We start from the raw sequence: 19,265 nt of genomic DNA on the forward strand, positions 1-19,265 counted from the left end.
GAGCTTTTATAGCATGGGGGGGGGTGGGGGGCGCAGAAAGGAAAAGGTTGAGAACCCCGAGCTATGGGATGAAATGATCCTGCCCTCAAGCCCTTGTATGCACAGCTCCAGTAGGAACCCTACCTTTCATAGGTGATCCCTGTGGCGTTGCTGGGACATGCACCCCCATTCCAGGACCTCGACGATATGGGAAGTTCTCGGGGCTGTATTTCTCACAAAGAACTTGCATGAAACTCCTTCCGCTGGGCTGATCCATGTTCCCTTCTTGGAATTCTACAGTCAATGCAGAAAACATCAGACAATATACACAATCCACTGCTAATCAGCTCATCTCCAGAAGGCAGCAGTGAATCTTATGCTACACTTCCTTAAGTAACGGACAATTTTTTAAAAAGCTAAGGACAGCTTGGCAGTAAACAGAGTATACCACCGTATATTTTACTCTTCCACCCACAAGCACCCTGAAATACTACCAGGTACTTCCTCAAGACAGTGACCCACAGCAGAAATGGGCTGCTTACTGATCTTATCAGTAACTGTGAACGCTTCCTAGACTCCCTGGACCAACAGGTTTGAATCCTGACAGAGTCAACTCAGCCCTTCATCACCTCGAAGGGGATAACACTGAGTTCCACGAAGTTTACTGTGCAGGGATGTTTTAAACAAGACCATAAAAATTAAAATCCTGCCTGCTCTGCATGGACATTTACGATCCCATGGAACTTAATTTAAAGATTCATCTCAGAGTCGTTGGCTAAAATCCCCAACCCCAAAGTTATGCAGCATGCTGTCTGACATGCTCCACCCCAGAAGTGGCTGCATTTCAGTGATGCCATGTGCATATAGTTCGCAAAAATCATTGGGATGTGTCAGAATGAATGGCGCTAGGTAAATATTATAATCATTAGTCCACATAAGATAGTTATTACACACCCAGAGAAACAACACATTGCTATTATTTAAGCACACAAGACACAGGAGTTAGAATTCCAGAGGGATTAATACAACTATACCCACAACAAACCTATAAAATCCTAAATTACAACTGAGCTGCCATTGTCATCATAACAATATCTTGCACCTACATAGCTCATTTCCCCACAGGATTGCAGAGTACTTTACAAACATTAATGAATCCTCATGATGCTCTTGTAAGGCAAGGTAAGCGTTATCTCCATTTTGCAGATGGGGAAGCTAAGGCAGAGAGGTGTGTGACTTGCTCACAGTCACAGGACTCTGGCATAGCTTAGATCAGAACTGCAGGGTACAGGTTCTAACTCAAACTATTTATCTTAGGTTTGTCTAGGGAGCCCATCATCATAGACAACAGTGCCTCATTCACAGCAAGTTTAGGGTGAAAAAGATCAGCCTTTTTCAGCTGACCATTTCCAAAGGTGTTAAACTGGGACTGCTACCCAGGCATGGAGAAAGGATGGAAAGATACAGGCTTTTGATGAGGATGTTAAGACTGTGCCATGAATCAATAGCACAAACACATGAAGAAATTGCTTGGCCAGCCATAAAAAAAAAAAATCTTGCCAGTTCAATTTTGCAGCTCCCTAATGTATTTCGAAGATGCATCTCACTTGGGTACTTTTGCACCACATGAAGCGAGGTAACATGGAAATTACAAAGCAGAGGCTCTTTTATATGCCAAATCAAAGGGCTTTGTGTATTGTGGTTTGCTGACCTTTACAAAATAGTATCAAATGTCGGCTGGCAGTTACTCAGTGCCTAGATACTATGGTGACTGCCATTCTACATGTGCCCCAGAAAGAAGTTAGCTCATCTGTCCTAATTTCCTACCCAGAGGTAGGAACATTTCATATTTATGATAAAAAGAAATAGTGTTTCATCAAGTCAAGCGAACTGCACAGCACAAGGGCTTAATACAGCCCCTGCATCCTAAAATGTAGCCTGCAAGGTATCTGGGTTGAGGAGAAATCCAGAAAGACTAGTGATTTTAACAGCCCAGGGCACAAGTCTACAGTGACTTAGCGCTTTGAAGATGTTGAACAATACAGAAGTGCTAAGGATTATTTTCCTCTCTAAAGTCTCTGAGGACATCCTGTTTGTTTCAGGACTTTGTCTTTTTAAAAGAAACACTGCCATCCCATCCTTTCAAAGAGTCTGCAAATGCTTCGCATAACGGCATGCAGGGTGAGGAAAAAGCTGAGCAACTGCAAGTTTTCACTGCGGCTAAACTTAACCAAAAAACAATTAGCCAGCTGTTTCAATTGCTGAAGAAGGCAAATCAAACCAAGAATATGGCACTGCCTAAAGTCAACTTGATACATCAAGTCAAGACACTGTGATCTAGCATTTAGAGCACTGGAACAGAACTCAGGAGATCTGGGTTCTATCCTGGCTCTGCCTCTGGAAGAACTTGGGCAAGTCACTTCACCTTCCTGTGCCTCAGTTTCCCTAATTGTAAAAAAAAAATGGAGAAATTATAATGAGCTCCTTTGTAAAGCATTTTCAGATCTATTAATGAAAAACAATAAGGACTAGGTGTTATTATTATGTTTGCAGGACCAGGGCTATAAAGTTCCCCCGAAAAAAAAATCCTATCGTACAAAAGCTGCCTAAAATTATGCTCCTAAATTCCATGAAATGCAGTCGAACAAGCATAAATGAGGTCAAAATTGGGCCACTGGTGTCTGAGTTTTCCAAGGAAGGTATAAATAATGAAATATTTTCTATTACCAACAGAAAGGTCAACTCAAGCTTGTACATTTCTCTTCATCAATCTGACGGCTCCAAGAATCTGCCTTCCCTCTACCTAACCAGAAGACTGTGTTCATGTCCCCTCCCTGCTGCAATTAACTCTTCCTTAGATCCACTATAGGTGGAAACGGATGGCAGATTATGAAAGGAAGAGGAAAACATCTGCTGCATAGATTTCCCTCTGCTGTTAATGATCTGCTTGGAGACCGTGACTTTGCTTTTTCTTGGATGATTTATCTCCGGTCACAAGCTGTTGAAGTACCTCTATCACAAAGGAATTAAATATCATAAGCAGTGAGATGACCTAAACCTACCACCAACATTCTATAAAAGATAAGTTATGCTTGGTAGGTAGGGATTCAAAAGCCCTGTGCTACACAGAATCATAGAACTGAAAGGGACCTCCAGAGGTCATCTACTCCAATCCCCTGCACTCAAGGCAGGACTAAGTATTATCTAGACTATCCCTGACAGGCGTTTGTCCAATGTGCTCTTAAAAATCCCCAGTGATAGAGATTCCACCACTTCCCTAGGCAATTTATTCCAGTGCTTAACCACTCTGACAGGAAGTTTTTCCTAATGTCCAACCTAAACCGCCCTTGCTGCAATTTAAGCCCATCGCTTCTTGTCCTATCCTCAGAAGTTAAGAAGAATTTTTCTCCCTCCTCCTTGTAACAAACTTTTATGTACTTGAAAATTTATGTTCCCTCTCAAGTCTTCTCTTCTCCAGACTAAACAAACCCAATTTTTTCAATCTTCCCTCATGTGTCATGTTTTCTAGACCTTTCATCATTTTTGTTGCTCTTCTCTGGGCTCTCTCCAATTTGTGCACATCTTTCCTGAAATGTAGTGCCCAGAACTTGACACAATACTCCAGCTGTGGCCTAATCAGCGTGGAGTAGAGCGGAAGAATTACTTCTCGTGTCTTGCTTACAATACTCCTGCTAATACATCCCAGAATGATCTTTGCTTTTTTTGCAACAGCGTTACGCTGTTGACTCACATTTAGCTTGTGATCCACTATGACTCCCAGATTCCTTTCCACAGTACTCCTTCCTAGGCAGTCATTTCCCATTTGTATGTGTGCAACTGATTGTTTGTTCCTAAGTGGAGTACTTTGCATGTCCTTATTGAATTTCATCCTATTTACTTCAGACCATTTCTCCAGTTTGTCCAGATCATTTTGAATTTTAATCCTATCCTCCAAAGCACTTGCAACCCTTCCCAGCTTGGTATCGTCCGCAAACTTTATAAGTGTACTCTCTATGTCATTATCTAAATCATTGATGAAGATATTGAACAGAACCGGACCCAGAACCGAACCCTGAGGGACCCCACTCGTTATGCCCTTCCAGCATATTATCAGCATAACTGATAATACTCTCTGGAAATAATTTTCCAACATAGTACAACACAACACAACACATAATGGGAATGAAAGTATCTTCTGCTGAAATTCCATGTGTGTGGACATCAAAGCCGCCATGGCATTTTTGTAAGAGTTTGCCATTTTGTCCTAAGCCCCTTTTTCTTTTAAGTACTCTATCGTCACATGGGGCTGATCACCCATTTGGCGCACACTCCTTCCCCCGAGGCAGCTTCATTTGAGTGATGCAATGTGTAGCGTTTGTGAATGGCAACACTCAAGGAAGGGTCCCTCTCTCATAAAACAAACATTTCATGTTGAAATGCACAATATGCTGCAGGGATGATACTTGCTAACGATCAAGGCTTTGGGCTGAAATGCCCTGATCTTAACATACAGTTGTAGCTCAGTTACACAGAAGAGACAGCTATTTGCTTCCAAACATGCACTCAGACCTTCTGTGTTGGAACTTTTAAAATTTTAAAGTTTTTAAACAAAAGAAACTCACTCACCCATAAAGCGCTCTCTCCTTTACTTGGCTTTTTAGTCAACTCCACCGCTGTTCGTGCACTGAGCTAACATCGGTTGGTAAATTCCACATGAGAAAGACACCTCAATACAAACACTGGAAAAGAAAATGTCAGAAATAATTTAAAAAATATTTCATATTGAATTTTTAGCTTAGCAAACCAATTTTGTCTCCAGAGGACAGCAAGCTTAGGGTCTGAGTAACTTTCCCAATTCCCTTCCTGAACAGTTAACACTAGTCATAATTATTCTAGATGCATTTTGCTTTTCCAAAGCTGCATCACTGTTCTACCATGCAAGTATGCATCAATATGGCAAAATATTCAGGGTTAATAATAAAGGGTTAACAGAAAATGCAAGAACAGCATATGGTATTTCAAAGCATGTCTCACACATACAATGGCACAATATGATAATTTGCACTGTGAGCATTTTTACACAGCTGATTAAAGGGGCGTCAACTAGTTTTAAAAAAATTCTTAATTTTGGATCTAAGTGTTAATGTGGAAATAACTACAAAACCTACTCTGGAAAGGTACCCATGATATTTTAAAAATGTCAATGAAAAGTGTTTTTCTGGATTTAAACCTTTCTCTAAAGTGTTGTGAATTCAACCAACTATATGCTAAGTGTAAGAGAACCAGAAAGTGAAACCGACTAGTAACCAGACTGAAACTGACTCATCCCAGCCAATGAAATATAAAAGAGACAAACCAAGGGAAGCAAAATGTATATCAGAATTTTATGCTTTCATTTCCAGCGATCTAAGGCACACAGAGGTCAACTTTAATGAAGTTCCAATAGCAGCAAGACTCCACCAGAGCAGAGCCAAACCAGTCTTTCACCTAAACAATAATGCATTTTGACACGCACAGGGACATAAAAAATACTGTTTTTAAAAGGGATGAATTCAACAGAACATGCTCTTTGCTTAATGAAGTTAGGATGTGCATCTCCCATGAAATACTGGCGAAAGTTATTTTTCAAGACCTTTAAAATATTGCATAAACAATAACTCCTACTCATTGTTATGAGGGTTTTCTTAGGAGTTGCTAAGACACATCTGAACACTGAACCATCTATCTGAAATGGTTAATACTACTGGGAGAAAGAAAAGAACCATGTGACAGATGCTAGTCATAACACTTAACATGCTTCTGGAAGGGACTCAGACACTACGGTGAGGGACTGGGAACAAGAACCTGAGTAGAATAATGCTTCCGTGGTTAACAGAAAACCATAAACCCTCATGCCGTACCAACTGGACAAGATATTCCTCACTTCCTGTCCTAGACTGTTGTATAGTGTTGCTCTGTGCTGTGAAACAGATGCCTAGTTCCACCCTAGATGTGCTTGCATTTCAGTGTGGGGAAAAGGGTACTGAAAGGTTTCTTTAGTTAAATGTTATAAAGTATATTGAAATCTTTGGAGGGAGGGAGTAACAAGCAAGTTGTTCACACTTAGAGAACAAAAACACGATAATAGCAGCCAACATGGATTTGTCAAGAACAAATCGTGTCAAGCCAATGTAATTTCCTCTTTTGCCTGTGTAACCAGCCTAGTGGATAGGGGAAAAGCAGTAGAGGGGACATATATATATATATGGACTTCAGTAAGGCTCTTGGTGCAGTCCCACATGAAATTCTTAGAAGTAACCTAGGGAAAAATGGTCTAGATGAAATTAGTATAAGGTGGGTGATAAATGGTTGAAAGACCGAGTAGCTATCACAGTTCACTGTAAAACTGGCAAGTTATATCAAGTGGGGCCCTTCAGAGATCTGTCCTGTCTGGCACTATTTAATTCTTTCATTAGCAATTTGGATGAAGGAGTGGAGAGTATGTTTATAAAGCTTGCAGATGACACCAAGGTGGGAGGATTTGCAAGCACTTTCTAAGACAAGATTAAAATTCAAATTTATTTTGATAAACTGGAGAATTGGTCTGAAATCAATAAGATGATATTCAGTAATGACAAATGCAAAGTTCTACACTTCAGATGGAAAACTCAAATGCACAAAGATAAAATATCGTAGGAAATAACAGCAGTATGACAGAAGAAGATCCAGCGGTTATATTGGATCACAAATTGAATGAGAGTCTACAGTGTGATGCTGTTGTGGGGGGAAAAGGCAAATGTCATTCTGAGATGTATTAACAAGAGTATCATAATTAAGACACAGCAGGTAACTGTTCCACTCTAATCAGTGCTGGTGAGGCCCCAGTTGGAGTACCATGTCCAGTTTGGTGCTTTAAGGAAGATGTGGACAAATTGGAGAGTGTGCAGAAGAGCACAACGAAAGTGATAAGAGGTTTAGAAACATGACCCATGAGGAAAAGTTGAAAGAAATGGGCATGTGTAGTTTAACTGAAAGCTGAGTTTTCAAATACATAAAAGGTTGTTATAAAGAGAATGGTGATCACTTTTTCCTCTGTGTCCACCGAGGGTAGAACAAGTAGTCACCTTAGTTTGCAGCAAAGGAGATGTAGGTTGGATATTAAGATAAACTATTGCTATACTTAAAAAGCTTGTTGCTGAAAGAGGTTACCAAGGGAAGTGGTGGAATTCACACCCTTTTGGGGGTTTTATGAACTAGTTAGACAAACACCTGTCAGGGATGGCCCAGATATACTTAATCCTGCCTCAGTGAAGGGGGTGCAGGAAAGGGACTAGATAACCTTTCGAGGTTCCTTCCTGTCCTACATTTCTGATTCTAAGGTGGGAGAAGTGCAGATGATTACAGCACATATTAGGTACAGCCAAAACCAGTAAAAAGTTAGTACATAGCGGAGTTTAACTGAACCTTATACCTTTTTTTTTTTTAAAATCACACGCATCACTTTTTCTCCTCCATGATGTAGTGAAAATAAGCCAATATCTAGGACATTCATGCACTTGACTAGTGATGCTCAGCCTCCGGGGGGGGGGGTGGGGGTGGTGGAGGGGAATCAAAGATGCATCTAAATGAAACTGGCTTATATCTGAACTCTCCAGGTGCAACCGGGCATTCAAGGCTAGTTCCACAGACGGTCCGAAGAAAAGCCTTCCCTCTGTTTCTCTCACCAATCACCCAGGCCCCTCGGGCCCGGCCTTCACCAGAGTCAGGAATCGCCCGAAGAGCTGAGGGATCCAGAGTCACTCCGCATTCCCCCTACCCCCACCCCATCAGGGCCACCGCACCCAGGGTGCAGCAAGCACTCAGCCCGCCTGAGGACCGGGGGGCAGCGACCCCTTGTGCAGCCAGTGCCCTTCCCCCCACCTCTCAGGAGCCCAGGGGACACCCGGGGCGCAGTGCCCTGGGCCAGGGCAGAGCAGCCCCCGCCCGCTGCGAGGAGGCCCTGGACGGCTCGGCCACTCAGAGCCCCAGCGCCATGGGCGCCCGGCGGGACCCTGAGAGGCCCCCCCCATTCCTGCTCCCCCCCCCGCCCCGGGGGGTGGGGGTTGGGACGCGCAGGCCCCGGCTTCCCGCCCTCGCCCCCGGCTCTCACCCGGCCCCGCTCTTCCCCCGCCCTGACGCCGCGTCCTGCACTGAGGCCTGACCCGGAAACAGCTTCTCGGCAACCAAACATCACGTGAGCGCCAGCTGCGCGGGTCACGTGAGCAAGGTGCGGGTGGGGAAGGGGGATAACAGGGCGGTTACCATGGAGACGGTGAGGCTTCGGGGCCTAGCTGGAGCCAGTCAGCTTAGTCCGGCATGCATTGCGCTCCCCGGGCCTGGAGGTCCCGCAGCCCAGACTCCCCCCCTGGCCAGTGAATGGGGCAGCATCACAGGGCTGCAGTGACTTCACACCTCATGACATCACAGTCACACGGGGGTGACGTCATAGAATGACAGGGAGGGAGACCCCAAGATGCTGTGTTGCATCATCTCTGCCCAACAAGCTGAGCGCTGCAAAAAAGCAGCAAGAGATACCCTTGGCGCAGGTAGGTGAGTGCTGCTTATTATTCATTATTGCTAGTGTTATTGCTGATGATAATATTTGGAGGAGGGGTGCTGAGAGAAGAGTCCTTTATGTTTGAAATGCAATGCTGGCAACCTTAATCCTCACACTGACATCACTGTCTTCGTGCTGCACCAGGGTGACAACAGGCAGGGGGCATCCCATCAGCATGGCATAATGCAGGGACATCCCATCCTGCACTCACGTTGCCTTGTCGGGCCGTGACGTGATAGCATGAGGCTGTGGCTTTGCATCATCATACTCCTTCTTTGGAAAATTATTTGAAAAAGCTCTGTGGGCATGCTGCAGACGGGGCCAAAACAGAGCCTGGGATCTGAACCCCCTTAGCTAAGGGAAGCTTAGCTCCAGACCCAAATTGTGCAACTCACACCCATCTATAACCAATACAGATATGTCCTGCTGTAAATACAACCATACAATACAGTGCTGCTGTTGCCCCAGGAAACGGAAAAAAGTATTCTATGGAGAAAAAGTTACTGCTATCATCGATATTGTATTCCAAATTTAGAAAAAAAAATACAAATGAGGGATGATATAAAAGGGCAAAAAAGAGTGACAGGGTGGATTTTTGTTCCACAGATCTGAAACCTAATCCACAGGCAGTTTGGATAAAGGTCCTATTTTAAATACCGCACTGCCTTTCCACCCCACTTTTCACCTAATACTTACGGAGGCTTGCAGGAAAGCCCAGCCATCATTTACAAGTTTGTCTGTTTCTGCTGCTTAATCCCTCGGTCATGGCTCCTCTCTGCATGTGACTGGCCATGATGTCACAAGGGAGTATGATAAGACACGTGGAGGATAAAGCAGCAGCACTGGATAAACTTGCCTGGCAACAAATCTTCCTGATTTCCCACAAACATCCTCAGTGATACTAGACGATAAGAAAAAGAAACTGTCTAAAATGAGGGATTTCACCTCTGCTACAAGTCATCATTGGAGGAAATTTGTCAGTAGGGTTACATCAAGGATGGTGAAATTAAATGGGTTAAAATCTTTCCACGAGGCATTAGCAGCTCTGTACCTCTCCAGCATCACCAGCAGAATACTACTTTTACAAATAGGCACCTATCCACAGCCCATCAAGACAACTGAACACAATAGTATCATTATGGATGCTATCTAGATGGATGGAAGGAAGGCCAGTCGAGCGTGTACAGCGCTAACCTGGGCTGTGAGAAACCCACATCTCTACCACAGACTTCCTGTGTGACTTTGAGGAAGTCATTTAGTTTCTCTGTGCCTGTTTCTCTGTTAGTAAAATGAGGATAATACCACTTCCCTTCTTTGGAGGGTTATTGTGAGGGCAAATACATTAAAGACGTGCGGCACTCAGATATTGCAGTGATGGGGGCCAGCTAATTATATCAGATCTATTGTGAGCTCTTTGGGATAGTAGCTTTGTCATCCTACCTAACTAAAGCACATTCCATGCTGTTGGTGTAATGCAAGTAATAAACAACTTATTGAGCCGAGGGCAAAACTCTTGGGACAGAGCAATATCAGCAGTTGCCTCCACAGTGAAACTCCACACCAGAGATCACAACGAGCCCAAGCCTGAGCATTTTCAGAGCACTCTGCTGTAACAGTAGTTGTCAACATAGCATCTAGGTACCAGTTACAAGGTTAAGAGCTGCATTAAGTTAGTTCAGAACTGGTCCTGCCTACTGCCACTCTTTGGTTCAGCCTCTTTCTCTGATTCCCCACCTCTGCTGGTTGCTGGGCCTTCATTCATACAGGAAGGCTTTTAAACTAGAATATTGGGTTTGCAACTGTAATAAAAAAAGTCTGGTAAGAAATATATCAATTTCCTGGTCCCGGTCACTTGTCCTCATTCAGGGTTACAAAAGGTTCCTACCCTGTCAGTGTCTGGTCAGTTACCACAGTTGCTGTCACAGTATGGGCCTGTGCTTTCACATCTTGTATCCCCAGTGTCACCCTGAAGTTTAGGTGTGTGTCATACCCATGAAGTCAGAGCCGTGGATTTGTTACCATGGCAATATGCAGTGTTAGAAGCCACACTATCAACACTCCAAAATATACACACAGCTTTCACAGGGCTGGTTTTCTCTTTAACAGAGAAGAAACACTTATCTACATTCCTCTGAATGGAATATTTGCTTCCTTTTATACATTCCTGAGAGTGCTTTGTCTCTGTTTTCTTTGCTTCCCGCCTCCTCATCTGTTTTCATAAGAGAAAGAACCCAGATGCATTCAGAATATGCAGTCTTCTTCTAACAACCCTCATGTTTTTGCACAAGGTACCTAAGCTATTCAGTCACTAGTACACAAAGAGTAAGAATGTACCTTAGCTCATAACTTGTGCCATCAGATGGCATTTTGATACCAAATTCATTTTAATTGCTGCGTTCTAGAGTTACAGATTCAACTGGACATAATAGATTTCCTTGTTGACCTCTACTGGGTCAATACTGTGAGTGTGAGATTATGACCAGTGCACTCCCATGGCTAAATACAAGTCTGCTTTAATGGGGACTACATAACTCAGAGAATTGGTAATGGGATATAGTCTTTCACCTGTGGCTGCCAGTCTGAATTTAGCCTAACCTGGTTGTGATTGAAAGTGCTTATCTGTTGGCTGTCTCATGGTCCACGTGAAAAGAGTTTGGTGGGTTCCAATCCAGTACGTAATAAACAGGTATCCACATCACAAAACCACACCCGCCACTAAGTGCACCCCTTCGCTGACAGTCTCAGCAGAGAGCTCAAGGACCAAATAGGTTATGGGAACTAAATTCACCTCTTCACATTTCCTCTAATGGTTGAGGACCCTGTTGGTGGGAAAATGTGGGGGAAAGATGTACTGCTGCTTACCTGTAATGTAGCTATTTTGTGAATGGACAGTAGGCTTCACTCAATAGGGCATTAGTCCTGCACTATTCATGAATAATAAATCATGCTGGGTGAAAGACGAGTTTAATCCTTATTTCATTATTCTGACACATTTTAAAGAGGAACTAGTACCCTGGATGCAAACATCCCCAAACCCAGAGAAAGTTTGGCTCAAGATTCATATCCCATGGCTTATGCCCAACTCTACTGTACCATATTTAATTTCACGTAATAAGAATGGTTGGGACATATGGGAATGAGGCACCCAAGCCCCATTGATTTTCAGTAGTATTTGGGTGCCCTATCCACATTCCTAGCTAATAAAAATAATAGTTAACACCTTTAAATCTATGGATCCAAACACATTTCAGAAAAGTTGGTAGGTCTCATTATCCCAAATTTACAGATGGAGAAACTGAGGCATGGAGAGGTGAGGTGAGTTGCTCAAGGTCACACAGGGAGTCAGTGGCAGAGCCAGTACGAGTTTAATATCTGCTGGATGCTGCTGCCTCCAAATCATCATCTAAATATTGAAATGATTCATTAGTTTTATTTTTTCATGTTTGGCAAAAATTTAAACATCTGTGGCTTTTTACTTCTTATTTTTTTAGCTTTTACATCCATTTGCTTATTGGTTTGACAACCACATCTTCCTTCACTCTTGGGGATTATTCTTCAGATCCTCAGAGAGACTTCAGTTTTCTCACACATCTCTCTTCCTTTCACTTAATTTAAACAATTTTGGCCAATTTCATAATTTTAATAATGAGAAATAAATTTGGAGTTTTAATAAGCGTTGAGAGGAGAACTTTCATTTCAGCTGGGGATTAAGAAGGGAGCTAAAGGTGAAAATCCCGTTAGACATACCATCCGAATTTGAGCTCTAGAGCAGCAGCAGAGCCCGATCCTGAGAGATACTAAGGCCCTCCACTTCCATTAACATCAGTATGGGTATGTCTGTTCTGCATCTAAGCGTGAATCTCCCAGCACAAAGCCGCTGACTTGTGGTAGTGGGGCTTGTGCTGGCACGCTAAAAATAGCAGTACAGATGATGAAGCTCAGGCTGGAGCCTGGGTTCTATAACTTTGGGGTGGGGGCGCTTCAGAGCACCGTCTACACAATTATTTTTAGCATGCGTCCAGCTAGCACCGATCTGTGGACCCAGGCTCTGGGGCTCGCTGTCAGATGCAGTGTAGACATACGTGGAGATTTTGAGGGCCCTGAGCCTTTTAAAATGTGATGCTATAATATAAATGCACAGCATTGGTAGCTCTCAGATATTTATCTAATAACTTTAAAATCCAACTTCACTTACCGCTATCCCCAACTGATCAGCTCAAAGCAGCTTCTCACTAAACCATTAATTTAAAGTCACAATTCACAATGACCTCAGATTTCACATAAGAGCTTCATGAATCATTTTGTGGGTCTTTGTAAGTTATCCAGGACTAATGCACTCTCATGCTACTTTTCTAGTAGGCATCACTAGACTATAATCATTTAAGTATAATATCACCAGCCCACAGATAACACTTGATTCACTTTTGATTTAACAAAATCAGATTGCAAAATAAAAAAACAAATCAATAAATAGCCGCACATTTCTGCTAGTTTTTGGTTGGTTTCTGAACTCACCTTGAGATGATCATGGGACGAAATGGACTTTAACCCTTTTGTTTAAGATTTTTCCTGCTGTCCTGGCTAACCATTAACAGCTAAAGGGGAGAGCTTTTCAGGTAATTCCCTGAAACGTGCAAAAGTCTTGTGCTGTCTATTTACACAGCAGATTAATTTTACTCAGCAAATATGCAGTGTAGCTGTAGCCATGTTGGTCCCAGGATATTAGAGAGACAAGGTGGGTGAGATATTTTTATTGGACCAACTTCTGTTGGAGAGAGAGACAAGCTTTCAAGCCATACAAAGTTGGTCCAATAAAAGATATTACCTCGTCCGACCTCTCACCCAGACAGGGAATAAACAGCTGAGCTTCCAGGCACACTGCAAGGTCTAACTTACCATCAGCTACCTGATATTTAAGAGTTTTATACAGTTTAAGGCCAGAAGGGATCATTAGATTCTATAATCTGACCACTTGTATATCATAGACTATTAAATTTCACCCAGATACCTTTATATTGAGCCCAAGGACATTTGTTAAATCAAAGCATTTCAGTCCTCAGGGGACTAAATTGTTGTGTGCCCCTGGCAGACAACAGGAGTGACCAAGGTGTCACCAAATGTCCAAGGACCCTGGAGAGGCAGAATATTGATTAAGTGAGTCATGCCCAGATGATCCCAGCAAGTGATCCACACCCCATACTGTAGAAGAAGGTGAAAAAATCCCAAAGTCCCTGAATAGGGCAGTGATGGTTTGAGACTCTGGCAGGGATTGCACAGGGAAGCTGATGAATGTTTGTTATATTTATGCTGTCTCTGGGTTATTTGATTTCGTCTGATCTGGTATAATTGATGGGTCTGTTAATTTATCTGTGTGTTTTTACAAGATAGACAAGGGAGCCCAGAACACTTTAGGTGGGCTGGTTTTTTTGGTACAGTTTAATAAAAATAGGAATACATAACAAACGGATCAAGGGACTGTCGGAATGTCCCAGCTCACTTCTGTTGTCAGGTTACAGCACAAAAAAAGCAGGTGTTTCTGAGATACTATTCTTAATTGTATTACCATAATGCCTCAGAGTCCCAGTCACAGACTAGGACCTCATTATGTTTGTACAGGGCCTAGCACCAAGTGCTAAGGTTCCAAAGCATAAATGTCTGTACAGTGCAAAAACAATGCAACTGGCACCAAAGCCAATCTGAGCAAATGGTAATCAGCGATATGGAGGCAATGCAGCCTACTGGTTAGAGTGCAGAATTCGGGGTTCTAACCCCAGCTGTGCTGCTGACGTGTTGCGCAGAATTGGCAAGCCACTTCATGTTTCTGTGCCTCATGTGTAAAAAGGGGCTAATGATACTTACCTAGGATTACTGAGATAATGTCTGTACAGCATTTTGAAACAGCGAAACTGCTGTTGACTTCAATGGGGCCAGTATTTCACTTGTAAAGTGCAATCTGAGTGAGGAGTTTTGTTACTAGACATAGCAGTGAATGTGGGGGACCAAAAGGTGTTAATCTGAGTGCCATGATCCCTGAGTATGAGTGCCATGATCCCTGAGTATGTGTGCCCCACCAAGTGAGCTGCCTAGTGTATTAGCATTACAATGTATCCCCACTCAGAACAGTGCTGAGGCCACGACTGAGAAATACCTTCCTTGTATCCTCTATAGGAAAAAAGCTCTCTGCACCCACAAGCAATGGCAGACCTTCCATTCAGCTCCCAGAGCGCAGACACCAGCAGCACTAAGAGATACCTGAGAGGGCACCGTGGGCATTAGCATACAAATCAGCTCAGCAAACTCTGGACTCCTGCCACATAACAACGCACCTGTGAAACACAGCAGGTATGAAAGGCAAGCATGGGTACAGATTATGCTAAGAGTCCTCACCAAGCTGAGAAGGGTCCCTGGTGCAGCCTACTTAGACCCTCCTAAGGGGTGAATAACTCCTTTGGTAAGCTGGGGGATTGTCTGTAATTCTCCAAAGAGGAGCCAGCACTATCTGTCCTCCGCACAGTTTGCGGAGACCTGATTCTAGCTCATTCTCTGCCCAGAATGGAATACAAGGAGCAGCCAAGAAAGAATCCGCTGTCAGCTGCTCGTCACATCACAGGGTCTGACAGTCAAGAGCACAAGTGGCATGGGATAGTGTCAGCTTTCTGAACCTTAACCCAAAGCATCTACGGACCTAGCTAGAGGGGAACAGGTGATGAGGCTCCAGGCACGGAACTGGCTGGGCCTTCCTTTGCCAGCCCTGCTAGAGTATGGCTTCTTTCGGAGTTGGGAGGAAAAATCACGAGCTCTGTAGCTCTCCCTGATCTTGGAAAGGGAAGTACATAGGATCTGGCCCTTGGAAAGATGTTGGCCTATTGATAGGATTTCAGCTTTCCTTATGTTGAAGCAATTATTATTTGCTAACACATGGCAATTCTCCAGCACCTTTCATCCAAAGCTTTCAAAGCCCTTTGCAAATGCAAATGAATGAAGCCTCACAACATGCCTCCCCTCACTCCCATATATCAATCTACAGCACTTATCTGGTCCCCATCGCCCTAGTATCTGAGTGTCTCACAGTCTTTAATGTATTTGTCCTCACAGGGCAGTGCTATTATCCCCATTATACAGATGGGAAACTGAGGCACAGAAAGGCTAAAGGATTTGCTCAGGGTCTCACAGGGAGTCAGTGGCAGATCAAGAAATTGAATCCCCAACTCTCCCAAGTTCCAGCTAGTGCCCTAACCACTGCATGATCCTCTTTCTTCATAGTAGCGATAATCTTCCCCATTTTACTTGTGGGAAAATTGAGGCACAGAGAGGTCTAGGGAATTGCGCCAAGTCCCACAGCAAGTCAGCAGGAGTCCCAATCCCCTGCTTTAACCATGTGGTTACTTTGTGCTCTGTAAACAAAATAACCATATGCAAAAGCAAGGACAGGCTGAGTGGCCAAGGACACAGTACTGAGGTATTGTGGCATGCTGTGGCCCTCCATCTTTGGATAGGTCCCTTTGACATTGTGATTTGTCCATGTAGGTCAAAGGTGTTCCCAACAGACAGGTCATGTGCAGTGCTGATAGACTGGTAACATCAGATTTGATTTAAAGACAACAGGCCGAATACTACATGGTGCCTCACGGGGAGTCCAGCCCAGTGTGTGCATGAGTGTTTGAGTTTCACAGTTTTGCATGTCTGGGATTCTGGGCTGTTCCAGGGACCAGCTTTAAGTCTCTGGCCTAAATTAGAGTAGCCTCTGGAGCTAGATTAATTTACAACTACTTCCCCCCAGCCACCCATGGTCTGTTCTCTAATTCAAAATAGCTGGATTATCCCAGATGCTCCCCCTCCTGTCCTATGACATCCCTGGCCTCTCCCCAATACTGGTGGTGGTGGTGGGTACTGCGGGGGGGGCATGCTGCAAAAGTTCCGCAAGGGAGCAATCCTCACCATTCTGCCTCCAGAGTGGCGCAAAGGGGCTCTAATGAGGGATGGGATCTTGCCCAGGGGCTGCTTGTGTGGGTTGGTAGTAACTGGGGTTTATAATTTACAGAACATGGGGGAGTCACTAGGATCCAGGGCTGTCTCTGCAAAGGCTGTGCCCCTATATTGTCTCCTGGCCCCGAGCTCCATTCAGTCCCTTGGTGATAGCTCTGGTAGAGCAGCACCGCCAGAGGCTTCAGAAAACACTGCTGCCCTGTCCCTTCAGGCAATGGAAGGGAGAAGTGGTGGTGGGCAGGGAAGGTGACTGATAATTTACATAGCATAGAGAAGGAAGCTAAATCTGATTTAGTCAGTATTAACTCATGCTCTTTTGTCCCACAGGTTTGGGAAAGGAGAGAATCCAGCAGAGTAATTATTCCAGAATAGTGTATCCACGTGGAGCCATTAGTGGAATAACTATAGTGCAATAGCTATTCTGCTCCAGCTGGGCTCGTCAACTTCCCCATGTAGCCAAGTCCTAAGAAACCTCAACTGTTACTTTTGATTAGAATTTGGTATAGAAATCTGCATTACATTCACACACATATCTGCCCAGCTCCGTGCAATCTGAAATTACCAACAAACAGACCCTCTTAATGCGAGAGTGAGTTGTATTGACACTTGATCCTTAGTACAGAGGCACTTAGCAGTGTCACTCTGGATTTCAGGGTCCTTACTACGCTCTGACCTCCATTTAGGCTGCCTACAGACTAAGCCTGTCATGGCTGATAAGTGGCGCAGGAATAAAACTGGAAGCTGTGTGTTCATCTAGTCCTGGTTTAATCCTGCAAGCAATAATCAGAGCATCTCCTGTGATCCTCGGGCTGTTTACTGTAGACTCTGGAAGAACAATAGGTTTTTGGCAGACAAATCAGTCATCTTAACGCTCACCTGGGAATAAGAGAAGTATTTTTTCCATGCTCATTTGCATTTGCTTTAGGCTTAGAAATAAATTACATCAAATCTCAGTTCAGCGAGAACTAAGCCTGAAGAAAGTCAAAGGACTAAACTTATCAACATTACCTGGGCCCTAGGGAAGGGCTGATGTGAGATAGGAAGTGTTCTCTCTTTGGGGTCTAAAGCGACATGAATTGTTGGGGGGCCAAACAGAGCTGCAGAGATACAGGGCCAGATCATCAACTGGTATAAATCAGTGTAGCTTGACTGATGTCTATGGAGCTGTGCTGTTTACATGAGTGGAGGATCTGGCACATATAGGGTATTAAACCCTCTCTGTGCTGCACTTCAGTTTGTGTCTATAGTACACAGTTTGTCTAGATCCCTAGCTGGTGTAAATCCCTTGAACATAACTCCCTTGAAGTCCCTACTGATTTATAGCATCTGAGGATTTGCCTATTTAAGAATGCTAGCAGCTCATTAACAAAAATCTAAGCCTGTTAGAAATGATTCCATTGTTAGTACCTTTAAATTCCAGTGAGCACCTTTAAGCAAACATTCCATTGCAACCCTAGTGCATGAGAACTGGAAAATAGAACTGACCAGAAACAAAAGTGAAACTGACTAGCCTATTCTCCTCGATCCAACTGAGAAAAAGGGAATGCCAAATAACGTAAATAGTGCAAAAAGTAAATATTAAATCTTTTCAGTTTTACTAATCCAAGCTGTTATTTGTCACAGTGATAACAATGTTTGTTTTGAAACAAATGGTTCAGTATTTGATGTGTGATATGAAAACATATCTAGAAAATATATAATCACAAACATGACTGTGTCTGTCTTAAAGCTGGCCAGTGACATTTGGGTCTTAGAGGATTGATAGCTCTGTTGATAACCACAGTGCTGGAATATGAAGAGGAGACTATTGGGCTAATAAAGTTAGCTTCCTTCCCTTTTATTATTGATCTCTCTTTAGCGGACCTTTTTGGAAGCTGGTTTTAAGTTGCACTTTACACTGTTAAATGGCTGCCAGGTTCCACCTGAGAAGCAGCTGCACATTAATGGGGTTTCAGCTGGTCCCTGCCTACAGTTTGTGAAGTACTTTTATCCCAAAGGTGCAATATTATTTGCTGTAAAAGGGAGTATTAATTCAGCTGGAATGGAGTGCATTCCTTCCTGAAAAATATCTGAGTTGTATCCATTGTACTGATCCAACTGATAAGAGACTGAATTTCTCACCATTGCATCGAGTATCAGAGGAGCCTACTTTTGCTGAATTCATCACTACTGCTTTCAGGTGTGTGTTTTCAATCAGTTTGTGGCCATCAAATCATAATGGGATTTCTGGCACTTTGGGTTCTTTATATTCTACTCAGCAGGCATTTGTGCACATTTATCTTCTCCTTTACAAACTCTGTTCAAGTTCCAGCTTCTCCTTTAATTTACAAATTATGCCCTCCAGCATTTAGACTTTTCCCAGTACAGCAGCAGCATCTTTGGAAGGGAATGTATAAGACACTGAACTTTCGGGTATCATGGTTCTCCCCAATTTTTCTTTTAGATCTCTATTTAAAATCTGGTTTAGAATTTTTGCAGATTTAGGGCCCAATTCTGATCTTATTTATGCTACTATTGTATCAGCATAACTCTACTTGCTTCTATGGAGTTACTCTTGATTTACACCAATGTGAATTTAGTATCAGGCCTTTAAATGTACAACCACATCCCTATTTCCCCTGAAGTCAATAGAACTATGCCAATTTTACACCTGCTGGCAGTTGGGCCCAAATGTCCTGTTAGAAGGGATAGGAAGGACAAGTGGGATATTATAGGTAATTAGTTA

At 43.4% G+C, this 19,265-nt stretch overlaps 1 protein-coding gene and 1 long non-coding RNA gene across 4 annotated transcripts in view; one reads left to right on the plus strand and one right to left on the minus strand.

Annotated features, from left to right (window-relative positions):
• Positions 1-8,153, minus strand: part of TBCEL (tubulin folding cofactor E like) — a 32,156-nt gene extending 24,003 nt beyond the window's left edge. Inside the window, exons 1-3 of one of the 2 annotated variants that reach the window (XM_077839664.1) lie at positions 8,108-8,153; positions 4,606-4,718; positions 124-273 (exon numbers count right to left, since the gene is read on the minus strand). In XM_077839664.1, the coding sequence (XP_077695790.1) occupies positions 124-273; positions 4,606-4,609 (154 nt within the window). In that variant the 5' untranslated portion in view covers positions 4,610-4,718; positions 8,108-8,153. Of the gene's footprint in view, positions 1-123; positions 274-4,605; positions 4,719-7,429; positions 7,952-8,107 lie in introns of those variants that run through there. The other variant, XM_077839663.1, reaches the window with a different exon arrangement.
• Positions 8,154-8,265: 112 nt separating this feature from the next.
• LOC144278491 (uncharacterized) lies at positions 8,266-18,249 on the plus strand. 2 transcript variants are annotated; one of them, XR_013348592.1, is made up of 3 exons: positions 8,266-8,547; positions 14,723-14,896; positions 16,868-18,249. It is a non-coding gene; the product is annotated as an uncharacterized LOC144278491 (long non-coding RNA). The 2 variants fall into 2 exon arrangements; XR_013348591.1 differs by having other exon boundaries at positions 8,266-8,543.
• The last annotated feature ends 1,016 nt before the right edge of the window (positions 18,250-19,265 follow it).

The sequence above is a fragment of the Eretmochelys imbricata genome, chromosome 22 (genome assembly GCF_965152235.1).
Source record: "Eretmochelys imbricata isolate rEreImb1 chromosome 22, rEreImb1.hap1, whole genome shotgun sequence".
In the NCBI taxonomy this organism is placed as follows: domain Eukaryota; kingdom Metazoa; phylum Chordata; order Testudines; family Cheloniidae; genus Eretmochelys; species Eretmochelys imbricata.